The sequence below is a fragment of the Hetaerina americana genome, unplaced genomic scaffold, assembly GCF_022747635.1.
Source record: "Hetaerina americana unplaced genomic scaffold, ioHetAmer1.1.p SCAF_39, whole genome shotgun sequence".
Taxonomy (NCBI): domain Eukaryota; kingdom Metazoa; phylum Arthropoda; class Insecta; order Odonata; family Calopterygidae; genus Hetaerina; species Hetaerina americana.
The window spans coordinates 2,798,370-2,822,417 of NW_027286974.1; the positions used below are offsets into that span (position 1 = coordinate 2,798,370).

A 24,048-nucleotide genomic window follows, 5' to 3' on the forward strand; every position below is an offset into this window, starting at 1 on the left:
TTTAAAGAAACGGAAGGATAGAATGTAGGCGGATTCACGAGTTCTCACCTCTATGTTGGTAGCTGAATCAGCTAGGGATAACAAGCCCACATCTGACGCAGGACTCAACCTTTGCACCACCTATTACCCCGGATCACACAGACTGAAAACCCTCCTCAAAGAACTGTTTCCAATTTTACATGACAATGACGCGACCTCATCCTTACTACCCCAATGCCCATCTATCGCATACAGACGACCCGCCAATCTCAAAAACCTTCTGAGATCCACCAACCCTTTGGCGCCCCCCCGTGACAAATTTCCCAATATTTCCCCAACTTGCAACCGCCCCCGATGTAAAACCTGTCCTCTTATTATGCCTACTCCCCTCTCCCTACATCCCCTCATAGCCCCCCCACCTCGTTCCCACGCTAATTGCCTCTCAAAAAATATTATTTATCTTTTATCATGCAAACATTGCACTTCCTTCTACATAGGTGAATGCATTACCCCCTTATCCATCCGAATGAATAATCACCGGTACTCCTGTAATTCTGCCTCACTCTCATCTCTTCCTATCCCTTCACACGCCAATTCCCACAACCTTTCATTCGACCAGTGTTTTTCCCTCAGCATCCTAGAATCCCTACCTGATTCAGCTACCAACATAGAGGTGAGAACTCGTGAATCCGCCTACATTCTATCCTTCCGTTCCTTTAAAATTCCCACCCTTAACCGCCATATTTAATTTTCCTCCCAGCATTCCCTCCACACCTCCCCTCCACACCTCCCCTCCACGCCCATAACTCTTTCCCCTCTCCTGATCCATAGCATATTTTCAGTCTCTCTTGAAGAAGGCCCCTGAGAGGGCCGAAAGCTCGAACAATTTACCGTGTAAGTGTTCTTTTATATGTGTCTATTCTTTTCTATTTGTGTTATGTTGTGTCAGCCCATTATATACATATATATATATATATATATAATAAATTGGACAGCAACAAACAATATAGAAACACATAAGAAGAACACTCACACGTTATTTCTTCATAATTTGGACGGAATTCTGCTCCGTCTACATCGGAAGATAGAGAAATATATATACATATTATATATATATATATATATACATATTATATATATATATATATATATATATATGCGTACGTGATATTATATGTTACTGTGACAGTAGGTGTGACAGAATTAACAGCTAATTGTAACTTTAAGCTTTTATGCTGTTATTACTTCGGAAATATCAGCGGTCCTAAAACTGTTACCTGTGGGACACCATTTAGGAATGGAAACACAATTTATACGTTGAATTGAACTCTTTCTTCCTTTTGCACTCGAACTTTTCGTTCGGCCTTCATTGCGGAGACCAATGTTTACGAGTGATAATTGAAGACTTGAATACAATAAAAAGAAGCAAGTATGAAGGGCATTAGAAGAAATTATTCCGAGGGTAGGAGATTGAAAACTAATACGCAGACAAACACACACACATGCTCACTGTAGACACCACACAAACAAAATGACCTCCAGGTTTACTTAAGGTCTGGTGTCATGTGGAAGTAACATGCCATCTTAACACGCATGTTTGCAGGTTTGAGGCCATTAAATTCACCCGTTTTATTTTAAAAAACCAATGCACTTACATGCTGGTAGATCACAAAAATAAATTTATCTTCAGAAGCACTCCTGGTCTAATGGAATGGGGAAGTAACATTCCCCTCCTCAACACGCATGCGCAGGTTTGAGGCCATTACACTAATCTATTGTATTTTAGAAAACCAATGCACTTACATGCTTTGTAGACCACGCGTACAAAATGACCTTCATGGAGCCCTCCTGGTCTGGTGGCATGTGGAAGTAACATTCCCTCCCTCAACACGCATGCGCAGGTTTGAGGCTATTACATTCATCCATTGTATTTTAAAAAACAATGCACTTACATGCTGGTAGACCACAAAAAAACAAATTTATCTTCAGAAGCACTCCTGGTCTGGTGGCATGTGGAAGTAACATGCCATCTTAGCACGCATGTTTGCAGGTTTTACGTCATTACGTTGTTCACCCAGTGTGGTATTTTGAGATGCAGATGAAGTAAGAAGATATATAAACATCGCGCTAACTCGTCTTATCGAAGATTTGATTCAAAATTATTATTAGTATTATTTATTTAAGAATTACGTCGTAATTAGGTAGTTTTCCCGGTGGCAACGGTCAAGTTTGGTCAAATTATCACCCTTACAACGAAAAATACATACATAGACGCACTAGACGCGCTAGAAAAACAGATAGGAATCGAAATATCCTTAGGTAAAATGACACTTCCACATCACATACAAACAAACTTCAAAACATCACATACTAAATGCCGTTTACATCATGTAGAAAGCAATATTATAGTAACTGCAATGAAGTTTATCACCCACAGAGGCTGCTTTATTCATATAACTCGTAAAATTGGACGGAATGGGCTCAAAGAAACCTCCAGGAAGGCAGCTGGGTCCATTCAAACAAAAAAAAGAGTATTTAGAGTTCTCTTTAAAAAAAAAAGAGTATTTTTCCTAATTAGTTTCTTTTGCCTCCTTATTTTTTATTTTGAATCTGTGGTCGTTTCTTTCACCTTTTGAAATATAGTTTTTCAATCTCTTTCCATTAATCTGCCCACGCCTCGTCATTTTCGGCAATTCTATTGTACATCGCGCCTAACCTACTCCTTTTTCTTCTTGTTTTTCAAACTCTCCCACTTCAATGTATATCCAACATTGAAAAATGACCAAAGGCGAATCACTCATCAAAAGCGTATATCACATACGATATTGCAGTCGAGTCTGTCGTGTTTTTTTAATGGCAGCATTGGACTGGCCAGCCAATAATAATCTTAGCAACATGACAACAATACAACGCTCGTTGCCATACAGACAATTTTCGGGCAACTGGAGGGGCCATTGCGAAACCAATTAGACATTTGACCAATATTCCAAAACACCTTCCTGCTTATTTATTCCCCCTCATGCGATGCCTTTTGGGATTTTAATTATGGTTTTCCTTCCTCTCAACTCACAGAGAGACATAACTCAAAGGGTAACAATCATTACACCTCGGACGATGATTAGGTGAAGGCGGAAATTCGATCGACGGCACGCTATTTATAAACTCTCCATATTGACATACATATATATATATATGTATGTCATTTAATATATTATATATATATATATATATATATCACACACTTAGACTCGCTACACTAGTCTCAAATACTTCATCCGCCTCTCATAAAACTACACTGGATGAATTATCAAATGGCCTCAAACCTGTGAATACGTGTTGAATGGGGGGAATGTTACATCCGCATGCCACCAGACCAGTAGTGCTCCGTGAAGGTCATTTTGTTTGTGTGATCCCCCATCACTATCAAATGTTTCCCTGCAGGAACACACGCGATCATGTCCTCAAACTGATCGTATATCCCATTACTACATTTATTATAGTATAATCAACGATCAAAATCAAATGAACTAATTCTTCAATCTATTAAGACAATATTCTCCTTGAACACAAAAGAATAGGTATCAGGTAAGACATCTGTATTTTAAGTTAAGAGATTTGACTTTTTTTTTAATGTTTCAATTTAAATAGAACAAATATTTAATATTTTCACCTTTCAAAGTGACTTCCTCCCGAGGCCACACACAGGGCCGGAGATGGTACTCTTCTACTCCTTATAGCGGTGCTGGAACTCTGATACTGCTGGAGTAGCCTCCAGCTGGTCCGTCATAGCGGTTGGAATGTTTTCTTGGACTGTCCCGCCAAAATGAGTTCAAATAGAGGTGATTTTTCAACTTCGGGGAAGAAAACAAAGTCTCAAGGACTTAAGTAAGACAAATAAAGAGGTTTAGGAGCAATTGGGAATGTTTTAGTCCGGCCTAAAACTGCTACTGGTCCTTTCGGTCTCGAGAAAGGTTTATGATAACCATTTCTGCACAGATTTTATCTCATCCTTAATTCATTTGGTCCAAATCTGATGAACGGTGGTAAGGTGAGTCAAATACAAATCTTCCCCAATCATTCTGACTGTCAACCGACGATCTGAACACACAAGATCCCGGATTCTATCGTCATTTTCATTCTTTCTCGAAGAAGAAGGACTTCGGCTTCATGGTTCGTCTTCAATCGACTCTCTCCCATCTGAAAATGCCTTATACCACCGACAAAACCTGGGCTCTTCAGTCAAAACACTATCTCCATAGGCCTGCTGAAGTTTAGCAAGAGTTTCCGTTGCACTGTGTCACCAAAGTCTGAAGCAGGAAAACCTGATAGCACACCATTGCTCGAAATTGATTTTCACTCATTTAAGGAACACAATAGAAAAAATTCGTATCTAGAAAAAATATTTACTTGACAATCCGGTATGTGGTATGGTTTATATGCCACAGTACAAACACCAAAGCATCAATTCTCACCGAGAAAGGAGAAATAACCAAACGAGTTTTGTTTCCATTCATACCAACGTGTATTTTGTGGTGTCTAAACCAAGTGTTGGTGATGACTAACCCCTGTCTCCTTTGCAGAACTCAACTGCTTTCTCCCCGCGGTCATTCCTCGTGCCTGAACCGTAGTCCCCGACCTCATCACCATCTCCTCCTTCGCATTCCAATCCCCCATCACTATCAAATGTTTCCCTGAAGGAACACACACGCGATTATATCCTCTAACTGGTATCGGCCTCTTCTTCCTTATGGTTGCTCGGTGGCATGTATACCTGAATAATAACTAAGTTCGTCGGTTCTGCTTTTATCTCCACTAGTAGTATTCTATCCGTTACCTGCTCTATGTTGACTATGCTTCTTCCTACCTCTTCATTTAATACTATGGCAACCCCTCGTTGGCTCTCGTCCCCACCGCTGTATATTATTCTATACTTATCACTCCAGTAATCCCCGCTATCTTTCCATCTCACCTCGCATAGACCTAAAATATCTATATTTCCCCTTTCCATCTCTCGCTTAACATTCTCCAATTTCCCTGTCCTCAGCATTGTCCTAACATTCCACGTTCCTATTTTAACTAATGTGGTCTTCTTCTCCTGTGTCTTCTGTCCTGCTGCTGCTGGTTTTCCCTAGCAAGGGTTTCGTGGGATGACGACCGGGGAAGCCTTGCCTCCCCCGCTGCCGGGCACGACACACGGCCGATTGGGCCGAGCCCCATGGTTGCCAGGACTCAAAATCTCTATACTTTCAATTATAAAAGACTTGGAACTATCACTCCAGTCATCGTTGAGACGGCAGAATTATTGAAAGCCAAGTTTAGCAATGTAACTTCCGACTGGAATATTTACCCATCCGTAAATTCATAAGTTTTTAAAAATATATTCATTTAACACTCACAGGCAGGCAGACACTAATCTTCTGGTCGTCCAGTGGGAGGATAAGTTTAGCTATGAAGATCTTTTTAGCATTGTCAAACATTCAGTGATATAAGTGTGCTCACTGTCGATGGCTGCTTATCAGTAGAAATGCCAATAACACTGCAATACCAGCGTATCATTGCCCACATAACACCATTTTAATTGACCCTCTGATGAATCCAGCACTTCTGGCATTGCAATACATGACAGGGTTTTAAAAAAATGTCACCGGTACTTTTCACATACAAACCTCATTTGTTGAAATAATAACTCCACGTCAATCTGGTATGTGATATGGTTTACAGGGTGCGTTCCATAAGTAATGCAATTGGATTTCCCGTGCCGCTCCTGTTGATTGGAGTGATATCTAACAACTTGTAGTACGTGGGGGGAATGCTAAGCTTTGCCACAGAAGAAGTCTCAGTGCTCTCAAAGCTGTGGAAGTGGCAGATACGTCAGTTATTGTAAAGCTTCTGTGCCCCTACAGTGTCACGAATAATAAATGGCATCCACTGTCGAGCAAAGTTAAGCGATTACACTTAAGTTATGGTTCTTTTAAACTGAAATCAAAGAAATCTCTCTGTTGAGAGGAGAGGAGAATGTAACAAAATGAATACGTGAGGTTTACTTACTTAAAGAGAGGGAGGACTCTGTGCTCTGTCCTACTCTAACTCAAGTTTAGAGGTGGTTTAAAAGAAGGCCTCCTCCTACTAAGGAGGGCCCAGTAAGAAGAAGATGACCACGACAAAAACAACAACGCTCTCTGTTTACAGCCAATGCTCAACCAGCTAAAACCAACAAAAATGTTGGACAACAGTGTTCGACACAAATGTTTAACTTTGACCGTCGATTGAGTATGAAGATGGTTTGTGCCAATTGAACTGAACACATGTCATCTTACTGTCGTGTGTTTCGAATTGTTTACTGAAGATTTAGAAGCGATGAGGAAAGTTTGTGCCTAGCTAGTACCTAGAGGTGTTTGCCACAATGCACTATGAGTCCGCTAGTTCCTGGCCTAACTTCTGGTGCCATAACTGTCCCACCCTTCCCCCGCCATATCCCTCTACAGGATCACACCCAAAAGTGGTAGGACTGATTTTTTTACAAGAATTTCATTGACGATATACTTACATCGACTTAATAATCTTCAAAGTATGCTCCTTGAGCTGCTACACACTTAGTATAACGTTGCTCCCATTCCCCACCGTACGCCCGCTGGGAATTTTCTTTGGGGATGCCGTTGTGATGACCCTCGTCGAAGCCTCTTGAACGGCCTTTATCGAGTCAAAACGTCGTCCCTTGAGCTGTCTTTTCATCAGGGGGAAGAAGAAGTCCGGTGGTGGCAGATCGGGAGAATAGGGCGGGTGCGGCAACGTGGCAATGCCGTGTTTGGCCAGGAGCTGTCTGACGACGAGCGCGCCATGGCAGAATTTTCAGCACCATTTGGCGCACACCTTGCGCATGGCCAAATCTTGTGAAATAATGCGTTGGATGTTGGATGCAGACAGACCCAACTGGTCTGCAATTTCTTCACTGGTTAAGCGTCGGTCTGTGTTCAGCAGTGTCCTCACTCTGTCCACATTCGTGTCGGTTCTTGCCGTCCGGAGCGATGGTCGTCTTCAACGAGCTCCCTACCCTCTTTAAACAACTCGTGCCACTCAAATACTGTGGAACGGCTTAAGGCAGTGTCCCCATAAGCCTGCTCGATCATATCGAGGGTCTCAGTTGCCGTCTTCCCGAGTTTCGCACAAAACTTCACGGAATAACGTTGCTCTAAATTCAGATTCATTTTGTTTTTCATTGTGGACCAAAAACTTGCTTCACTAAAAACGGTATCCTCACTCAACGACAGCCCGCAGGCGACTGTGGTTGGTGTCGGTCTGTTGCTAAGAGCCCCCTCCACCTTAACCTGCCAGGCAGACCCCCCTCCACCGCTCCGTTTGCGCCAGAGAAAATCAGTCCTACCAATTTTGGGTGCGACCCTGTATTTAGTCCTGACGTCACCTAGCAGAGACTCTGATTAAGGGAACCCTGAAAATGAACTTGTCTTATGGTCCATTCAGAAGAGATGCGATCAGCCCCTCTGTGACTAGAATACCTTTAGCGAGAGAGTTCACCAAAGATGCCCTCTAGGGCACGTACCGGTATCATGGCAGTCAGTTGGAAAAAATATATGTAGTGGAGGCCAAAGGAAAGAGTACTTTGAAGAATATTAAGAGTTTGTGCAAATCTATTCAATGAATTAATTTAGAAAAAGATAATTTCATTACCTTTGGGACGTATACAACATTACAAACACACATAATCTGATCTAGAAAAACAAGAAACAACCAAATTAGTTTTGTTACCAAACGTTAGCCTTTATTTACAGAAAAAACCCCAAAAAAAAAGACATTTCCATCAACATCTTACAGACAAAACAATGACACAATCAAGAGAGAGAGAGATTTCAATTACAAATTCAAATTTCGCAAGTGGCAATGGGAGGGGTGGAATGGGAGGGGGGTGACAATTCGCCAAAACAATCGACTGACACCGTCAGACTCGATGTAGCTCGACAATCAAATGAACGAATCGTACCGGAAGGAATGGGGAAGGAAACCGTGCCATTTCGACACCTTGGCGTCCAGTACCGGACTGATATATCTCACGTTCGGCACACTAAAATCTCCAAAATACCATCATTGACCAACCAACCGTGTCCCCCCCAGGACACCACCTCTGTCTCCGGCACAGCCAAGCGGTCCGCGTACCAAAATGCACATCAGTATTAATCCAATTCTTAGCAAGGCTATAAGAATTCCTATGCCCTCAATGGCGGCACAAATTTAAAAAAAATCAGGAAAAACACAAATTTATTATCCTCATAAAAATAATTAACGTTACAGAAGAGTTAAGAGAGTATTTCTCCTCCATAAAATTTCAAACTGAGACAAACTCACTCAAGGATACCGAATCGTACCAATCTCATGGTACCGGATGGAAGAAATAACTGAAATCAGGTGCCACAACCGCACTTTCGACCAGTGCTATGTTAAATTATGGAATACCAAACCTGCATTGACTCGACAACCGGGATGGGATGCCGTTTTGAACCGCATTTGTGTACCTTAGCAACCAATGGACCGTCAACGCGGAACTCAACTTTAAATGTCAGACAGACGCCAAAATTAATCAGTGATTTGAAACAAACTCACCTTACTCAACAAATGCAACGCAAGCGTTGATCGAAGGTACCGCAACAACGGTCTAATATCGACACCTGGGCAGCGCAATTACGGATATGTTTATAGGACACTTAATTAGGGGTATTGCGCTATGTTTTTCCGAGGTTTAATAATGATTTTGAAACCCTATGACATCCAATACAAACAAACTCTTGTCGTTGCGCATTGGAACAACGTTACAGCAACCAAAATCTAATGGAACGTAGACCCCACTTAGACGAAGCATTGTAGCGATGTTTCCCGGTTGACGCAAGGCAAAAGGACATCATGCCGCTAATTGAATGTGTTGTTTCTTTTGATTCGTTTGCGCGTGAGACAAGATGGATAAACAAGTCAAGCGTTTATACGGCTAGAAAACTCGAACATCATAGGACAATTGTTCACGCAATTTTCGGAAACCATTCGAGCAAAACGCAAACCACGCAACGCAAGACCGCGACTAATATTTCGGGTTTGATTCAACCATTCACAAATGACAATACGCAAGGGATCGACGATGCTGGGTCTAGACAGGCTCCGGACGCAACATACCACAGCAAATCCGGAAAGGTTTTGCGCTAATATTAACAAAGAGATCCACGCAACCGTTGCCAGAGATTCAAATCTAACGAACACCCCTTTCTGCGGAGGTCAAAACATGTTTCTGAGCCCCTGTAATGACTCAAACAATGCTTCTGCAACAAGTTTATATCCGCCCAATAATGAAATACCATCCATCCAGTGCGTTTCGGGATGCTTTGTACGATGAATTTTCTGCGCAAAAGCCCTTTGAGAATTGAATGAGATATTATAAAGTCCTTTCCAGTGGGACATCTGCGCAGAGGGGAGATCTTGACGAGCGACAATGGACAATGCAAGTAATTTATGGAGGTATTTTGCACGGAAAACCTTAAAAAAATGAAATGATCACGCATGTCGTACAACTTGTCTTGTTTTGAAATTAAGAGCAAGACTTGGAAAACAGAATTTAAATACGCAAAGGAGAGTTTGAATACATTAATCATTACTACAGTCAATTTTGAAATGTGAAAAGCTTAAATTGCAAAAAGCAAAGAGAGAGTATTTACGGTTTTTAACGGATTTTGACCGGTTTAAAAAATTTCATTCCAATAATTCATTTGACAAATTATTCTTCTCTGGATCTCATTTAAGTAACAAAATTTAACCGAAAAACCAAAAAAAATCAATAGCAACGGAATACTCGCATGAAAATTTTTCAGAAATGTTATATTTTGCCCAAACAAGGAGCATGCCGAAGATACCAGGCATTACGGTTTTCAATTTTATGTTCTGCCGGAATGGGATGCTCAAGATCACAAAAAAATAAGTCAATTAACCAAGAGTACAAGAATGCAACATCAAAAAAGTCGGAAAAACTCAGAAAAAATAACTTGCACCATGGCATTTGACTGGAAAAATTCTTTGTCAAATTTACCGAACCGCGGTACGCAGCTTAAGGGAAATTAGTTGAATCAAAAGTTGTAAACTAGTTTAAAATTAACTCCCAAAATAACATTTGACAATCATAATTTCCCCAGTATTTTTTGTTAAATTTTCACCGAACCGCGGTTCGCAACCGAGGAGACTTTGGTTGCATCAAAAGATGTAAATCAGCAAAAAAGATAACTCCCAACATGTTGTTTGACGTGCAAAATTTCTCCAGTATATTTTGTTCAAATTCACCGAACCACGGTTCGTAGCTTAGGGGAACAATAGTCGAATCAAAACTTAGAAAAAATCAGAAAAACGATAACTTCAGACACGCCGTTCGACAGGCCAAAATTTCTACAGTATTTCTAATGGAAATTCACAAACCGTGGTTCGCAGCTGATGGGTAACTTTATTTGAATCAAAAGTTATAAATGAACAACAAAAAATAACTCCTGACATTCCTTTCAAACAGGCAAAATTTATCCAGTACATTTTGATAAATTCCCCAAACCGCGGTTCGCAGCTAAGGGGACTTTAGGTAGAATCGAGGTTTGGAAACAATCAACAAATCAATAACTCTAGACTGCTGTTTGATAGGCAAAATTTTCCCAGTACATTTTGTTCAATATTCACCGAACCGCGGTTCGCAACTAGTGGGGATTTAAGCGGAATCGAAGGTTGGAAACAATCAGCAAAAAATAAATGATTCCCCAAATGCCATTTGACAAGCAAAATTTTCCCAGTGCTTTTTGTTTAAATTCACCGAACCGCGGTTCGCTGCTGAGGGGGACTTAATTTGAATTAAAAAAGTCGGATAAATCAGGGAAAAAATAACTCCCCCGACTGCTGTATGACATGCAAAAATTTCTCCAATGTATTTTATACAAATTCACCAAACTGTGGTTCGCAACCTAGGGAGACTTCAGTTGAATCAATGAGCGATTTACAAAGGTGTTCACGGTTTCAGACGGTATTGGAGAGAGAAGAGAGAGAGGGGATGAGAGGGGAGAGACCGTTAACAGCCTATGGATATATTTTAATATATTTATATAATATATTCATTTATATATTTATAAAAAAACTCTTATTTTCTTAGAAATTAAAAAAATATGCCTAAGATGGTGGTGAGAGTTGCGGTTGGGGCGGTTGCGAGGTGTGTCTACTCTACGAGAGCTTCTTGGCCTTCTGGTACAGGGTGTCCACGACCTTCCCCATGTTGTGGATCGTCTCCAAGGCCTTCTCGTACGTCTTGTCCACTTGCGTCTCCTCAAACACCACCAGGACACCATCGCCCTGGTCCAGGATGCCATGGAATTTGCGGTCCAGGATCATCTGGGACAGCTTCATCTCCACCTGTGCCACGGGCAGCCGGATCGACTGAGAAATGTAGTCAACCTGCCGGGTACCAGAAAAGGACCAATCAAATCACTTAAACAACCAACCGTCTCGCTGCGCAAATCTGCTTGCGTTGTACCACCTTGTTCTGTTTCCATTTATTAGGGTATCCTAGTAAATATCTCGTAAACTCTAGTACATTTAATAGTCTTCAATTATAATTCACGTTCTTCGAGATGATTGAAATCATTCATTTTTTAAAATTAAATCTTTGAATTATCCTTTTTTTATTTTAATTTAAAAAGAATAATACTCGGTTTAGAAGCACGATGGTAGCAGTAGTTTTGAGGGGAGGCGACCGACAGCTAAGGTCATTTGCGCTAAGAGGGGATGGACAGGCTCGGATGAAGAAGGGTGGAGAGAGAAACCCGGCGTCGGCATTAGCCTACTCTTCATAACGAAAGGCACCAAGGGGTCAAACAGTTTCAACGTCCCATCCGACGGACGGCGTACTCACTCAAAGTGACCTCCACAGAGCACACCTCAAGTAGGGATCGAGATACCTCTGAAAAATATTCAACACCACCGGGATTTGAACCCGCGCCCTCAGGGTGGGAAGCCAGTACGTTAGCCCTTACACTATCTCGATCCCCTACTTATTCCTTCAAGGCTTTAATTTCTTAATGGTACTTTTATTATAAATAGAAGGATAAGAGTTGTATTTTCAGTTTTGTTAAGGGTATTTATAGATGAACCAGCAAACGTGTATATACCGTAGTATTTATTTATACCTCTGGTCGTTGAGTGTTAGAAAAGTTGCCATTAATCGATTCCGGAAATATGTAATTTAGTGAATAGATTTTGTTTTTCCATCGTAGAAGGATCTTTAAGAGGACCCCCGGCCCTCTTAGTGGATAGCCACCGCAAAATCTAGATCCTAACACGATGGTATATATACAATGGTTTCATGGAATCACCACAAGATGTCGGCACTAGTGCAACCAGTTTTAATTTCTATCCCAGTAATGAAAATTTGCCAAAAAATAGTAATTACCCATAATTGATATTTGCCAGAAGATGGGTCCCCCTCAAAGGTGCCGTCGGAAGGAAGACTGCTGCTTGTGTCTTCCGCAAACTTGCCCTCTTTGACCTCTTGGACCACTGTGACCCGGATTGTATTCAGAACAACTGGTCTACACGTGACGAGACATTGAATCTTTGAGTACGCCCCAAGTACGACCCTTAGTTTGAGTACCATTTGCGACCACTTTGGAGATTATGTAACAGGGCCTTGAATAAGGGTCCTGCTGTTGATGCCATGGTACGGGAAGTGTACCGGAAGCATGGCAAAGGGCCTGAGATGGCACATCGGTATGCCAACATTCACGAATGACACTGTTATTCTAAAGAGTTTTAGCAACTACGAGATACGTACTCTGCCCAATAAATATGTGAACTGGTGACCAATCTGGCAGGGCATGACACTGGCGGACTCTATAGTCCCCTGTGCCCACAGTGTAGCAGTGCTAGTTTGACTCTCGAGACCCAACGGGCCTTCTTCAGTACTTGGTTGACTGTCGAGCTGTGTGTAATGGTATGCCAGTTATATTAGTCAGTAACTCTGTTGTTGTTCTTGTTACTTTTACTGTTTGTCGTCTGAGTATGGAAATGGAGAAGGAAATCAACGGAGCGGAGAATGAACATATCAATTGATTACGGATGAAATGCGATGGTTGAAGTTATCATATGAAATTAAGTTGAAAGGTACTGACGGCTGTTTAATGCAGTGATAATGCTTCCTGAACAAGATGATGAGTGGAGAAGATACACAATGATGAAGCAGAGAGACGACGTGATAGAAAACTAAAAGAGCCTTCAATGGGAGGAGGAAGAAGCTTCATTACTAAACAGTGGAATGGACCAGAAGAAGAAGAAGAAGAAGAAGATGGAATATATAATAATAAGAAAGAAGAAGGCATTGATAGACATACTACGAATGAATGAATGAATGGGAGAGGGTACTTGGAATAAGAAGGCAGGACAACAGCGAGACCATCAATGTGTATACGACTAAATCTAAAGCAAGTATTCAATTATCTCAGCTCGCGTACGTACTGGACAGACATAGTCCATTGCAAAGTTTCAAAACCCAATTGATTGATAGTACTATTCTAATTGCAATGAAACTTGGAGGACTTGGGAGAGAGAGATTTAATCCAGAATTAACTCTTTATAGTTTTCCGTCCTTCGTCACCAAAAGTGGACTCAATTCGCGTTTCCCCGCTATCTCTCGCGCCCACATGCAACAAACATAGAAGCAGACCTCTCCGGTTCAAAGCCGTTAACTTGAAACTCATTACAACTCAAATCTATGATTGTACAGTGTTCGTCCAGAAAATAAGTGTACTGATTTTTTCCCGCCGCTCCAGGCGCGCCCAGCACCGCTCTGACGGGCTGCGATTGGAGGGGGGTATGTTGGCAAGCGACGCTGAAAAAGGCAGTCGGCTCTGAGCTGTGGTGTAGTGAGGAGCTCTGTTAACGCGAACCTCCACGCTCGACCCACGTCACGGAACGCGATGCCAAAGTTTTTGGAGCAGCGTCAATCCATCAAATTTGCGGTAAAGCTTGGGAAATCGTCTACCGAAACTGTCCGTATGATTAACCAGGCTTACGGGGAGTCAGCCATGTCCAGAAACATGATCTTTCGGTGGCACAAGATGTTCGTGGAGGGCAGAGAAGAGGTCGACGACGAACCACGGCCTGGACGCCCATCAACGACACTCACCGGCGAAAATGTGCGAAAAGTTCGCGATGTACTGAACTCTGATCGTCGTCTTAGTGTTCGGATGATAGCAGAGCAGTGTAATGTGCCAAAAACAATAGTGCACGAGATTATTAGGGAGCAATTACATCTGGCGGCTGCATCACGACAATGCGCCGTCTCACGCCGCGCTTGTCGTGTCGGACTTCTTGGCCAAGCACGGCGTGGCAACGCTGCCGCACCCGCCCTACAGCCCGGACTTGGCACCACCGGACTTCTTTCTGTTCCCGAAGAAAAAAGAGGAGTTTGAAAGGAACGCGATACGGGACTTTGGACGCCGTCAAAGAGGCCGTGACGACGTGTCTTCGAGAGGTTCCCGATGATGCCTTCGCGGGAGCGTTCCAGGAATGGGAACGCCGCGGGAACAAGTGTATCGACTCACAAGGGTCCTATTTTGAGGAATATTAGCTTAAGATATGTAAAAGTGTAATAAATTTTTTTCCCTGAGCTCAGTACACTTATTTTCCGGACGAAGCCTGTATGGCTTAAAACTTACATGCTCACTGTGGATACCACACACAAAATTACCTCCAGAAGCAATCCTTGTCAGGTGGCATGTGGAACTAATATTCCCTCCACCTCATCACGCATGTTCGCATAGGTTTGAGGTCGTTGACTATTGAATAGTGACTCCTACTGAGATCCAATCGTTGTTCAAAGGCTGTTTATTAAGGTGAAGATGGTGTTGATAGGTCTACGGTTTATCTGATGGGTGGTATAATTTTACGGTTGGGAATAGCCATAATTGTAGACGAAAGCCTGTTTTGAAGTGCCCACTGAGTTTAAGTGACCGATTTTCCGGATTGAGGGGCTACGTTCAATCCCTCTCGGTATATACTACCTTGATCAAAAAGTTCCCGGAATAACCACCGTGTGGCGCTCCCATCGTTCCGATTTTAGTTCTGTTTTTTTTGTTAAATTGGTACATCTGTTGTTGATATTCCCTTTAAATCTTAGTGTCATAACTTGACATTTGCAAAAGTTACGTAGCCAAGAGTACATCTATCTCTGTGTGTGTTGGCGATTTTTTACAATTGCAGAAATGGATTTAAATTTGCAACAACGAACTTGTATTTAATTTTGCGTAAAAAACGGATTTAGTGGCGCACGGACGTTGGAAATGTTGGAAAAGTGTTTCGGCAACGATTCTCTAAAAAAAACGGTCGTTTACCAGTGGCACGAGCGGTTCAGAAGTGGTCGTGAGTCAATCGAAGATGATGAACGCAGTGGCAGACCATCGACATCGAAAGTCGGTGACAAAATTGATAAAGTAAAAGAAATGTTGGTCAATAACCGCAAATTAACCATCAGAGAAATAGCGGAGGACTTGAACATTGCCTATGGATCCGCCCAAGACATTGTGGTTAATGATTTGGGTTTCCGTCGTGTAGCAGCAAAGTTGGTGCCAAAAGACCTCAATTTCATGCAAAAAAGAGACCGTGTTGACGTCGCAAAAGACATGATTTGCGAGGCTGCATCCGATCCCACATTCATCAAAAGGATCATTACTGGAGACGAGACGTGGGTTTATGAGTACGACACGCAATCCAGACATCAGGCAAGTGAATGGCGTTCACCAAATGAGCCGAGACCAAAACAACCACGTCATTTTCAGTCAAAAAAGAAGGCAATGCTGACGGTTTTCATGGATTACAACGGTGTAGTGCATCATGAATTTTTGCCAGAAGGCCAGACAGTAAACAAAGAGTATTATTTGGGCGTTATGAGACGTTTGCGTGAAGCAATTCGCCGAAAGAGACCAGAAATGTGGGCAGAAAACTCGTGGATTTTGCACCATGATAACGCACCGTCGCACAGTGCTATCATTATTCGTAATTTTTTGACGAAAAATGCAACAAATACCATCCAACAGCCACCGAATTCACCTGATTTGGCTCCCTGTGACTTCTTTCTGTTCAATCGAGTTAAAAAACCATTACGGGGAACGCGTTTTAGCAGCCGAGAGGAAGTAATGGAAAAATCGCAGGAAGCACTGATGGACATACCGAAAACCGAATATAAAAAATGTTTCGAGGATTGGATCAAGCGCTGGCATAAGTGTGTTGCAGTCGATGGGGATTACTTTGATGGGGACAATATAGATTTAGATGAATAAACTTGTATTTTTAATTTTCTGAATAAATTCCGGGAAATTTTTGATCAAGGTAGTATATATATATATATATATATATATATATATATATATATATATATATATATATATATATATATATATATATATATATACTACCTTGATCAAAAATTTCCCGGAATTTATTCAGAAAATTAAAAATACAAGGAAATTTTTGACCAAGGTAGTATACAGATTCTAAAACACCTCTGACATCGAGTTTGTCATTTGTTAAAGACAGCAGCCTGGCCAGCCAATAGTAATCTTTCAAACAAGACAATACAATGCTCGTTGCCAACTGGAGACGCTTCTACGAAACCAATTAGACATTTGAACCGATATTCCAAAACACCCTCCTCCTTATTCCCCCTTATGCGATATTGCAAATGCCTTTTGTCTATTTTAATTATTGTTTTTCCTTCCTCTCAACTCAAAGATAGAGACATACCTTCAAAGGGTAATAATCGTTACACCTCGGACGATCCGGAGATGAAGGCGTAGATGTCAACAAGTCAAAATAGATTCGAGAAGAGTCGGAAGGGTTTGTCGGTGGCGAAATTAAACAAAACTAGTCACACGTTGTCGGGAGAAATGTGTGTTTTGCCTTAACGATGGGTGACTATGTTGGAAAATTAAATACATGATTTCAAAACTTCAATTGCACCTTAATTTTACATTTTGCCCCATCTTGCTACCCTCCTTTTCCAATCGTTGATTAACGTGCCCCCAGAACTTGGTGGTTCTCTTTGAATTGGCATAGAAACTGCGTGCCCCAAGGCTTCATAGTTATCTTGAACATGTATAGAGCCCGCGAATCTGTGTGTACCTGTTCGTATAATGAGTGTCGTCTATATCCATGTACTATTAGATGTTAACAACCAATGAATAGATGGAATCATAATTGCCCGTGGATATACAGGGTAACACCCAAAAGTGGTAGAACTGATTTTTTCACAAGAATTTTATTCACGATATACTTACATCGACTTAATAATCTTCAAAGTATGCTCCTTGAGCTGCTACACACTTAGTCTATAACGTTGCTCCCATTCCCCGTACGCCTGCTGGAAATTTTCTTTGGGGATGCCGTTGATGACCCTCGTCGAAGACTCTTAAACGGCCTTTATCGAGTCAAAACGTCATCCCTTGAGCTGTCTTTTCATCAGGGGGAAGAAGAAGAAGAAGTCCGGTGGTGCCAGATCGGGAGAATAGGGCGGGTGCGGCAACGTGGCAACGCCGTATTTGGCCAGGAGCTGTCTGACGACGAGCGCGCCATGGCAGAATTTTCGGCACCATCTTGGCGCACACCTTGCGCATGGCCAAATCCTGTGAAATAATGCGTTGGACGTTGGATGCAGACAGACCCAACTGGTCTGCAATTTCTTCACTGGTTAAGCGTCGGTCTGTGTCCTCACTCTGTCCACATTCGTGTCGGTTCTTGCCGTCCAGAGCGATGGTCGTCTTCAACGAGCTCCCTACCCTCTTTAAACAACTTGTGCCACTCAAATACTGTGGAACGGCTTAAGGCAGTGTCCCCATAAGCCTGCTCGATCATATCGAGGGTCTCAGTTGCCGTCTTTCCGAGTTTCGCACAAAACTTCACGGAATAACGTTGCTCCAAATTCAGATTAATTTTGTTTTTTTCGACGCGGACAAAAAACCTTCACTAAAAACGTTGTCCTCACTCAACGACATCCTGCAGGCGACTGAGGTTGGTGTCGGTCTGTTGCTAAGAGCCCCCTCCACCTTACCCCGCCAGGCAGACCCCCCTCCACCGCTCCGTTTGCGCCAGAGAAAATCAGTCCTACCACTTTTGGGTGCGACCCTGTATCTACCATTGAGTATACAGAAGATTAGAGCCAGGCGATTGAAATTCATTCCAAACAACAGACGGATCAAGAAATAAACATTATTTACCAGCCAACACAATATGACACCGCCTTATTGCTTTTTCGCTATGATTCGCAAGTCGAAACGGGACATAGGTTTGTGTCTGCCCTTGTATTTGCCGTATAAAATTAACTTTCGGCAAAGCAAATATAAAAATAATGAGAGAATGAATGAAATGGAATTTTCTCGATCGTTTTGCTTTACTCCGCTTTGTAAGTATCGGTCATTAACTGTTCTTGTGGTCTTCAACTTCCCAAGTTCTACGAAAGTGCCCCCGACATATAAATTGTTCCAAAACTGAATCGAGTCAAGCAAATGTAATCCAGAATTTTCTCGAGAATATTACTCCACGAGGAAGGAAATCGTACGCAGTGTTGTTTAAGCTTGAAATAATCATCAATTTCAAGAAAGAAAAAGGAAATATCCAGGCTGCAAGGAATTAATCCATTAGTATATCTTTTAAATCAAAGTAACGCTCTAGTTGGGAAAATTGAAAGATGTCTTTTTAGAAAGACTACACTCAATCGGGAAGGATTGAAAGAGTGTCTTATGAAGGAATGAGCCAGTGGGTCATGGAGGAAAGTTGGCAGGGTGTCAAGAGGGACTTGTGTACGAAATGGATTTGAAATTGCTTCAACGCCAGTGTTAGAGGATGAGGAAGAGTGAACTTCGGAGGGTGAACTTGGTGATGTGCCTGAAGACATAATAAATGTACCCAATTCATTTAATGGTGATTTTGGTGGAGAATTTGTTGAATACTGGTGATCTACCCATCCTATCAACGTATATCTATACGCACGTCTTCATAATATCACATTCTCTACGTACAATGCCAGAGTACCATGTATTAGAATAAATAATTGCTACGTATTAGAGTGAATGAAGTATACAAATTACATGTTTCTTTCTTTTTGTCATGGATTCATGAGATGAAATAACTGGAACAGTAGCAGTTAATGAAAACTTCGTTGCAATTTTCCACAGTTAAAACTTTATTGCCGACCATGGTTTCGATACACTGTATCATCATCAGGTGAGGAAAAGTACAAGGAGAAGGGATATATATACCAAGCTACAAGAAGGGGTGGCAGGGGCGGAGGGAGTGGGGGGAAGGGGGGGTTTCCTCACCTGATGATGATACAGTGTATCGAAACCATGGTCGGCAATAAAGTTTTAACTGTGGAAAATTGCAACGAAGTTTTCATTATGTCTCGATTCCACAACATCACACCTGACTCTTCACTTTTCGTAGTAGCAGTTAAGTACAAAATAGAATGCAATTAGAAAGGCATACCTCCCAGGCTTATCTATTTTTGCAATACTCGTCTATTAATTATCGCGGACATAAGTATGTTTGGATTTTTTCAATTTTTACTTTACTTAATTTTTTAATTTTTACTTTACTTTTCAAACTAGCCTCCTACCTGCGGCATTCCTAAAGCTTTGAGAATACTCGGAACACTTTCCGGCACAGCCAAAACCAAACAGAGCGACACGGTTTCGCAAACCATGAGACCACTCTTGAAAACTGTAAATTGGCAAACAGTTCTTATGTTTGCCAGCTGTGCCGTGGAATGAATTTCCGCGGCACCGCTACCCCACTCACCTGGACTCGGGAGTACGGCTCGATGATTCGGCAGAGGTTCTGCTCGAGCATGGTGTCGTAGAGGGTGTCCAAGTGGGCCCTCACTATTGGGTCCTCCTCCAGTTCCGCCTTGAAGTTCTTCACCGCCTGTCCGGAGAAAAGCGAGAGCATTACCTTTAAATACGCACAGGTACGACATCAAAACAATTGCTTGAAATCAACATACTGGAGGGTTGTTTTACAAGAAAATTTACAAGAGGAATTTTGTAATTTTGCAACTTCGGAGTGTCCCGTTGTCAGAATGTTTCAAATTAGGTTTCGACACAGGGTACAACGCTTAAATCCGGACAAATTTCAATATTAGAATATTCCCCATATCGTAGTCCAAATGTAGGTTGCAATAGGCGTTCTTGAAAACCATGGGCATCTAGTAAACAGTCCAAATAAACCTTTAAAATGGTCGAGATGCCTAAGTTCAAGAGCGGAGTACAATCGATAGAGCCACTATCATCATCGATGTATAGGTTGGCACCCAAAAGTGGTAGGACTGATTTTCTCTGACGCGAACGGAGCGGTGGAGGGGGGTCTGCCTGGCAGGGTAAGGTGGACGGGGCTCTTAGCAACAGACCGACACCAACCTCAGTCGCCTGCGGGCTGTCGTTGAGTGAGGACACCGTTTTTAGTGAAGGTTTTTTGTCCGCATCGAAAAACAAAATGAATCTGAATTTAGAGCAACGTTATTCCGTGAAGTTTTGTGCGAAACTCGGGAAGACGGCAACTGAGACCCTCGATATGATCAAGCAGGCTTATGGGGACACTGCCTTAAGCCGTTCCACAGTATTTGAGGGGCACAAGTTGTTTGAAGAGGGTAGGGAGCTCATTGAAGACGACCATCGCTCCGGACGGCAAGAACCAACACGAATGTGGACAGAGTGAGGACACAGACCGACGATTAACCGGTGGAGAAATTGCAGACCAGTTGGGTCTGTCTGCATCCAACGTCCAACGCATTATTTCACAGGATTTGGCCATGCGCAAGGTGCGCGCCAAGATGGTGCCGAAAATTCTGAGTATCGACCGACAGGCAACGGCCAAATACGGCGTTGCCACGTTGCCGCACCCGCCCTATTCTCCCGATCTGGCACCACCGGACTTCTTCTTCTTCTTCCCCCTGATGAAAAGACAGCTCAAGGGACGACGTTTTGACTCGATTAAGGCTGTTCAAGAGGCTTCAACGAGGGTCATCAACGGCATCCCCAAAGAGAATTTCCAGCGGGCGTACGGGGGGGAATGGGAGCAACGTTATACTAAGTGTGTAGCAGCTCAAGGAGCATACTTTGAAGATTATTAAGTCGATGTAAGTATATCGTCAATGAAATTCTTGTAAAAAAAGCAGTCCTACCACTTTTGGGTGCGACCCTGTATATATAAACGTGGCCAAAAGAATGTCCTGGCTCTTCGACCAGAAGACGCTCGTTGGAAGACAGGCAAAACTGTTGTCCAAAAAACAATCTACGTGGTGGCATCCTGAGAATTGAGAGTCTTTCATCCGAATGCCGCGGAAATCTACGATCTAATCAAATAAGTACTATTCTGGAGTGAACATTAACAGAGAGAGGTAATGTCTCCTGAGCTAATCTAATATATCTAGTGAAACATTTATCTATTTTTGTCTGAAATCTTGCCTGATGCTTTTTATAGAACCAACTCGTATATGTGAAGGGGGAAAGGGGAGATGGAGGAGGGGGGAAAGGAGTGAAGGGGACTCAATGAACGATCATTAGAATAAGGAGGGAGAGGGGAACGAATACATGACTGTGACGGAATGTATGATAGCGTTCAAAATGCTTGGTTTGGGCGATTCCAAAGACAGTGATTTGGAAAGGGACGGGCACTCCATCGCTACTCATCAGATCTTGTTCCTGTTTATTTGATACAACACTTATGTACGCCTCCAACAAATGATTATGGTGTTCCTTCGAGTAGTTTTAAACCGACTTATGTCGTGTTATAATCTCAAGGAAGAAGATCCTAAGGCCAATAAAAATAATTACGAAGAACTCCTATACTTAACTAATATAACTTGACTTTGGACAGTGCCTGGTGCATATTCTTCCTCCAAGTTCAAGTGCCCTATTTGATTTTCTCCCCGTTGATGGTCACCTGGTGACCGAAATACTGGTATAGGAGTACCAGTATAGGAGTTCTTCGTAATTATTTTTATTGGCCTTAGGTTCTTCTTTTCTTGAGATTATTTCTTTAACAGCCAATAGCTCCACATTCTCCATTTCATGTCGTGTTGTTTTGCCCAGTTGTGACTAAGTGCTCTGCAAAACTGGATTTCCCAGATCCTTTGCATTTGTGGTAGGTGATTTGTCCTTCGTATCGTTTCAAAACGTTTCCAGCGGGATCGAGATGGTGTTGGGGCTAACGTACTGGCTTTCCCACCCAGAGGGCCCGGGTTCAAGTCCCAGTGGCGGTGTTGAATATTTTTCAGAGGTATCCCTACGTGGAGGGCATTTTGAGTGAGTACGCCGTCCATCACATGGGATGTTAAACTGCAGACCCCTTGGCACCTTTCGTTATTAGATTAGGCTAATGCCGACGCCGGGTTTCTTTCCACCCTTCAATCTTTTCCTGTCCATCCCCTAGTGGCGCAAATGACCTCAGCTGTTGGTCGCCGCCTCTTATAAAACTACTTCTACTAAAACGTTTCCATGAGTAAGTCCAACGTAGAATTTATCCCGTACGTCACACATTTGACTTGGTAACCGCCCGATTTTCCTGTTTTTCATTAATATATCTTCAGTGTTCCATAACGATTGCTTCAATTTGTGGTAACTAGAAAAACAGTTGGTTTTCCTAAATATTTAGTCCGAGTCCTCTATTTAGCTATGGATGGAGTCAGCAATGAGTTAAGTGTCTTAGACTGTGTCTTGGATTTGAGAAAAATAGTTTATCCTTTGTAAATATAGTCATTTCGAGGGTATTGTCGTGAAATGTACCCGGATATTTTCCTCCTAAGATCTTACAATCATCATATTCGCACTCGGTGCAATCTGGGAGGCCGTGACATGGGGACTATATAGCAACTCCCCCGTGCCCACAGTATAGCGGCGCTAATTTTATGTAAGACCCAATGAGGACCAGTCTCCTGTGTGCTTGGTGGAAGATCATTGAGCTGTGCGTTATATGGTGTGCCAGTTATGCTATAACTGCTGTTGTTATCCTAGTTTTTCACTGTTTGATGTCTGAAAATGGAATTTTGAGAAGGAAATCAACAGAGCAACGAATCAACATATCAATTGATTATGGGTGAAGTGCTGAGGTAAAAGTTATCATGAGAAATTACTACTCAGAAATGTACTGATAGCTGTCTTAATGCGGTGATATTGCTCTCTGATGTAGAAAACGTCCGTCTTCAGGTGGATCAAGTGTTTTAAAGAGATGGCCAAGACAAGAAGACGCCAAGGAGGATGAGCAAGGCCTATTTAAGGCCTTCAATACCACCATACACGTGTTTGACCTTTGACAACACTGATCGTGTGTGTAATGGCCCCTTTGTCTTTCCTGTCGATCGTCATAATAAACTGTGATCCGAATGATGATGTCAGCTGATGAATAGTGAACTGAATTCGGGAAAATCAACAGCGGACACTACTATTATAACCGACTCAAGGCGATGGATGGAACCTTTACACCTATGACACAATCAATGCACCATTCAGAGCATTTAGATTGTTCCCCGTTGTTTCTGGCATTTAAAAATTCAATCACCACTGATCCCTTGATCATCCTCCTCTTTCTAAATAGATCCTTTGTGACTCTTTCCTATAATCCCAATATAAAACGCAATTAAAAATGTGATATTGAGGGGACATTGTATATCACACCGGGCACAAGATGATTTGTGGGGAAGACGGACACAGTATATAATATAGCAAAGAAGAAACGACACGACAGATAACTAAGAAGAGCCTTAATACTGCAGCATTAAGAAGGAGGACTTCCAAAGGAGGGTACTTCATTACTTAACAGGGGAATGGAAATAAGAAGCAGAAGATGGAATATAAGAAGGCATAGCATACTACGAATTGAGAGGGAGTACTTTGAATAAGAAGGAAGGATAAACAAAACCATAGATGTACACTCTAGATTTGAAGAAAATAAAAGGTTTTTATCGCCTCAGTTGGTCTATATATTGGACAGAGTATCTTGGTGTGGTGTGAGGCA

General features: G+C 42.2%; 1 protein-coding gene across 2 annotated transcripts in view; it reads right to left on the bottom strand.

The window, feature by feature from the left end:
• Positions 1-7,730: 7,730 nt before the first annotated feature.
• Rpn6 (regulatory particle non-ATPase 6) overlaps positions 7,731-24,048 on the bottom strand; it is a 39,627-nt gene continuing 23,309 nt past the window's right edge. For both annotated transcript variants that reach the window (XM_071589505.1, XM_071589506.1), the window contains exons 8-9: positions 19,837-19,962; positions 7,731-11,448 (exon numbers count right to left, since the gene is read on the bottom strand). In XM_071589505.1, coding sequence (XP_071445606.1) covers positions 11,218-11,448; positions 19,837-19,962 — 357 coding nt within the window. In that variant the 3' untranslated portion in view covers positions 7,731-11,217. The remainder of the gene's footprint in view (positions 11,449-19,836; positions 19,963-24,048) is intronic.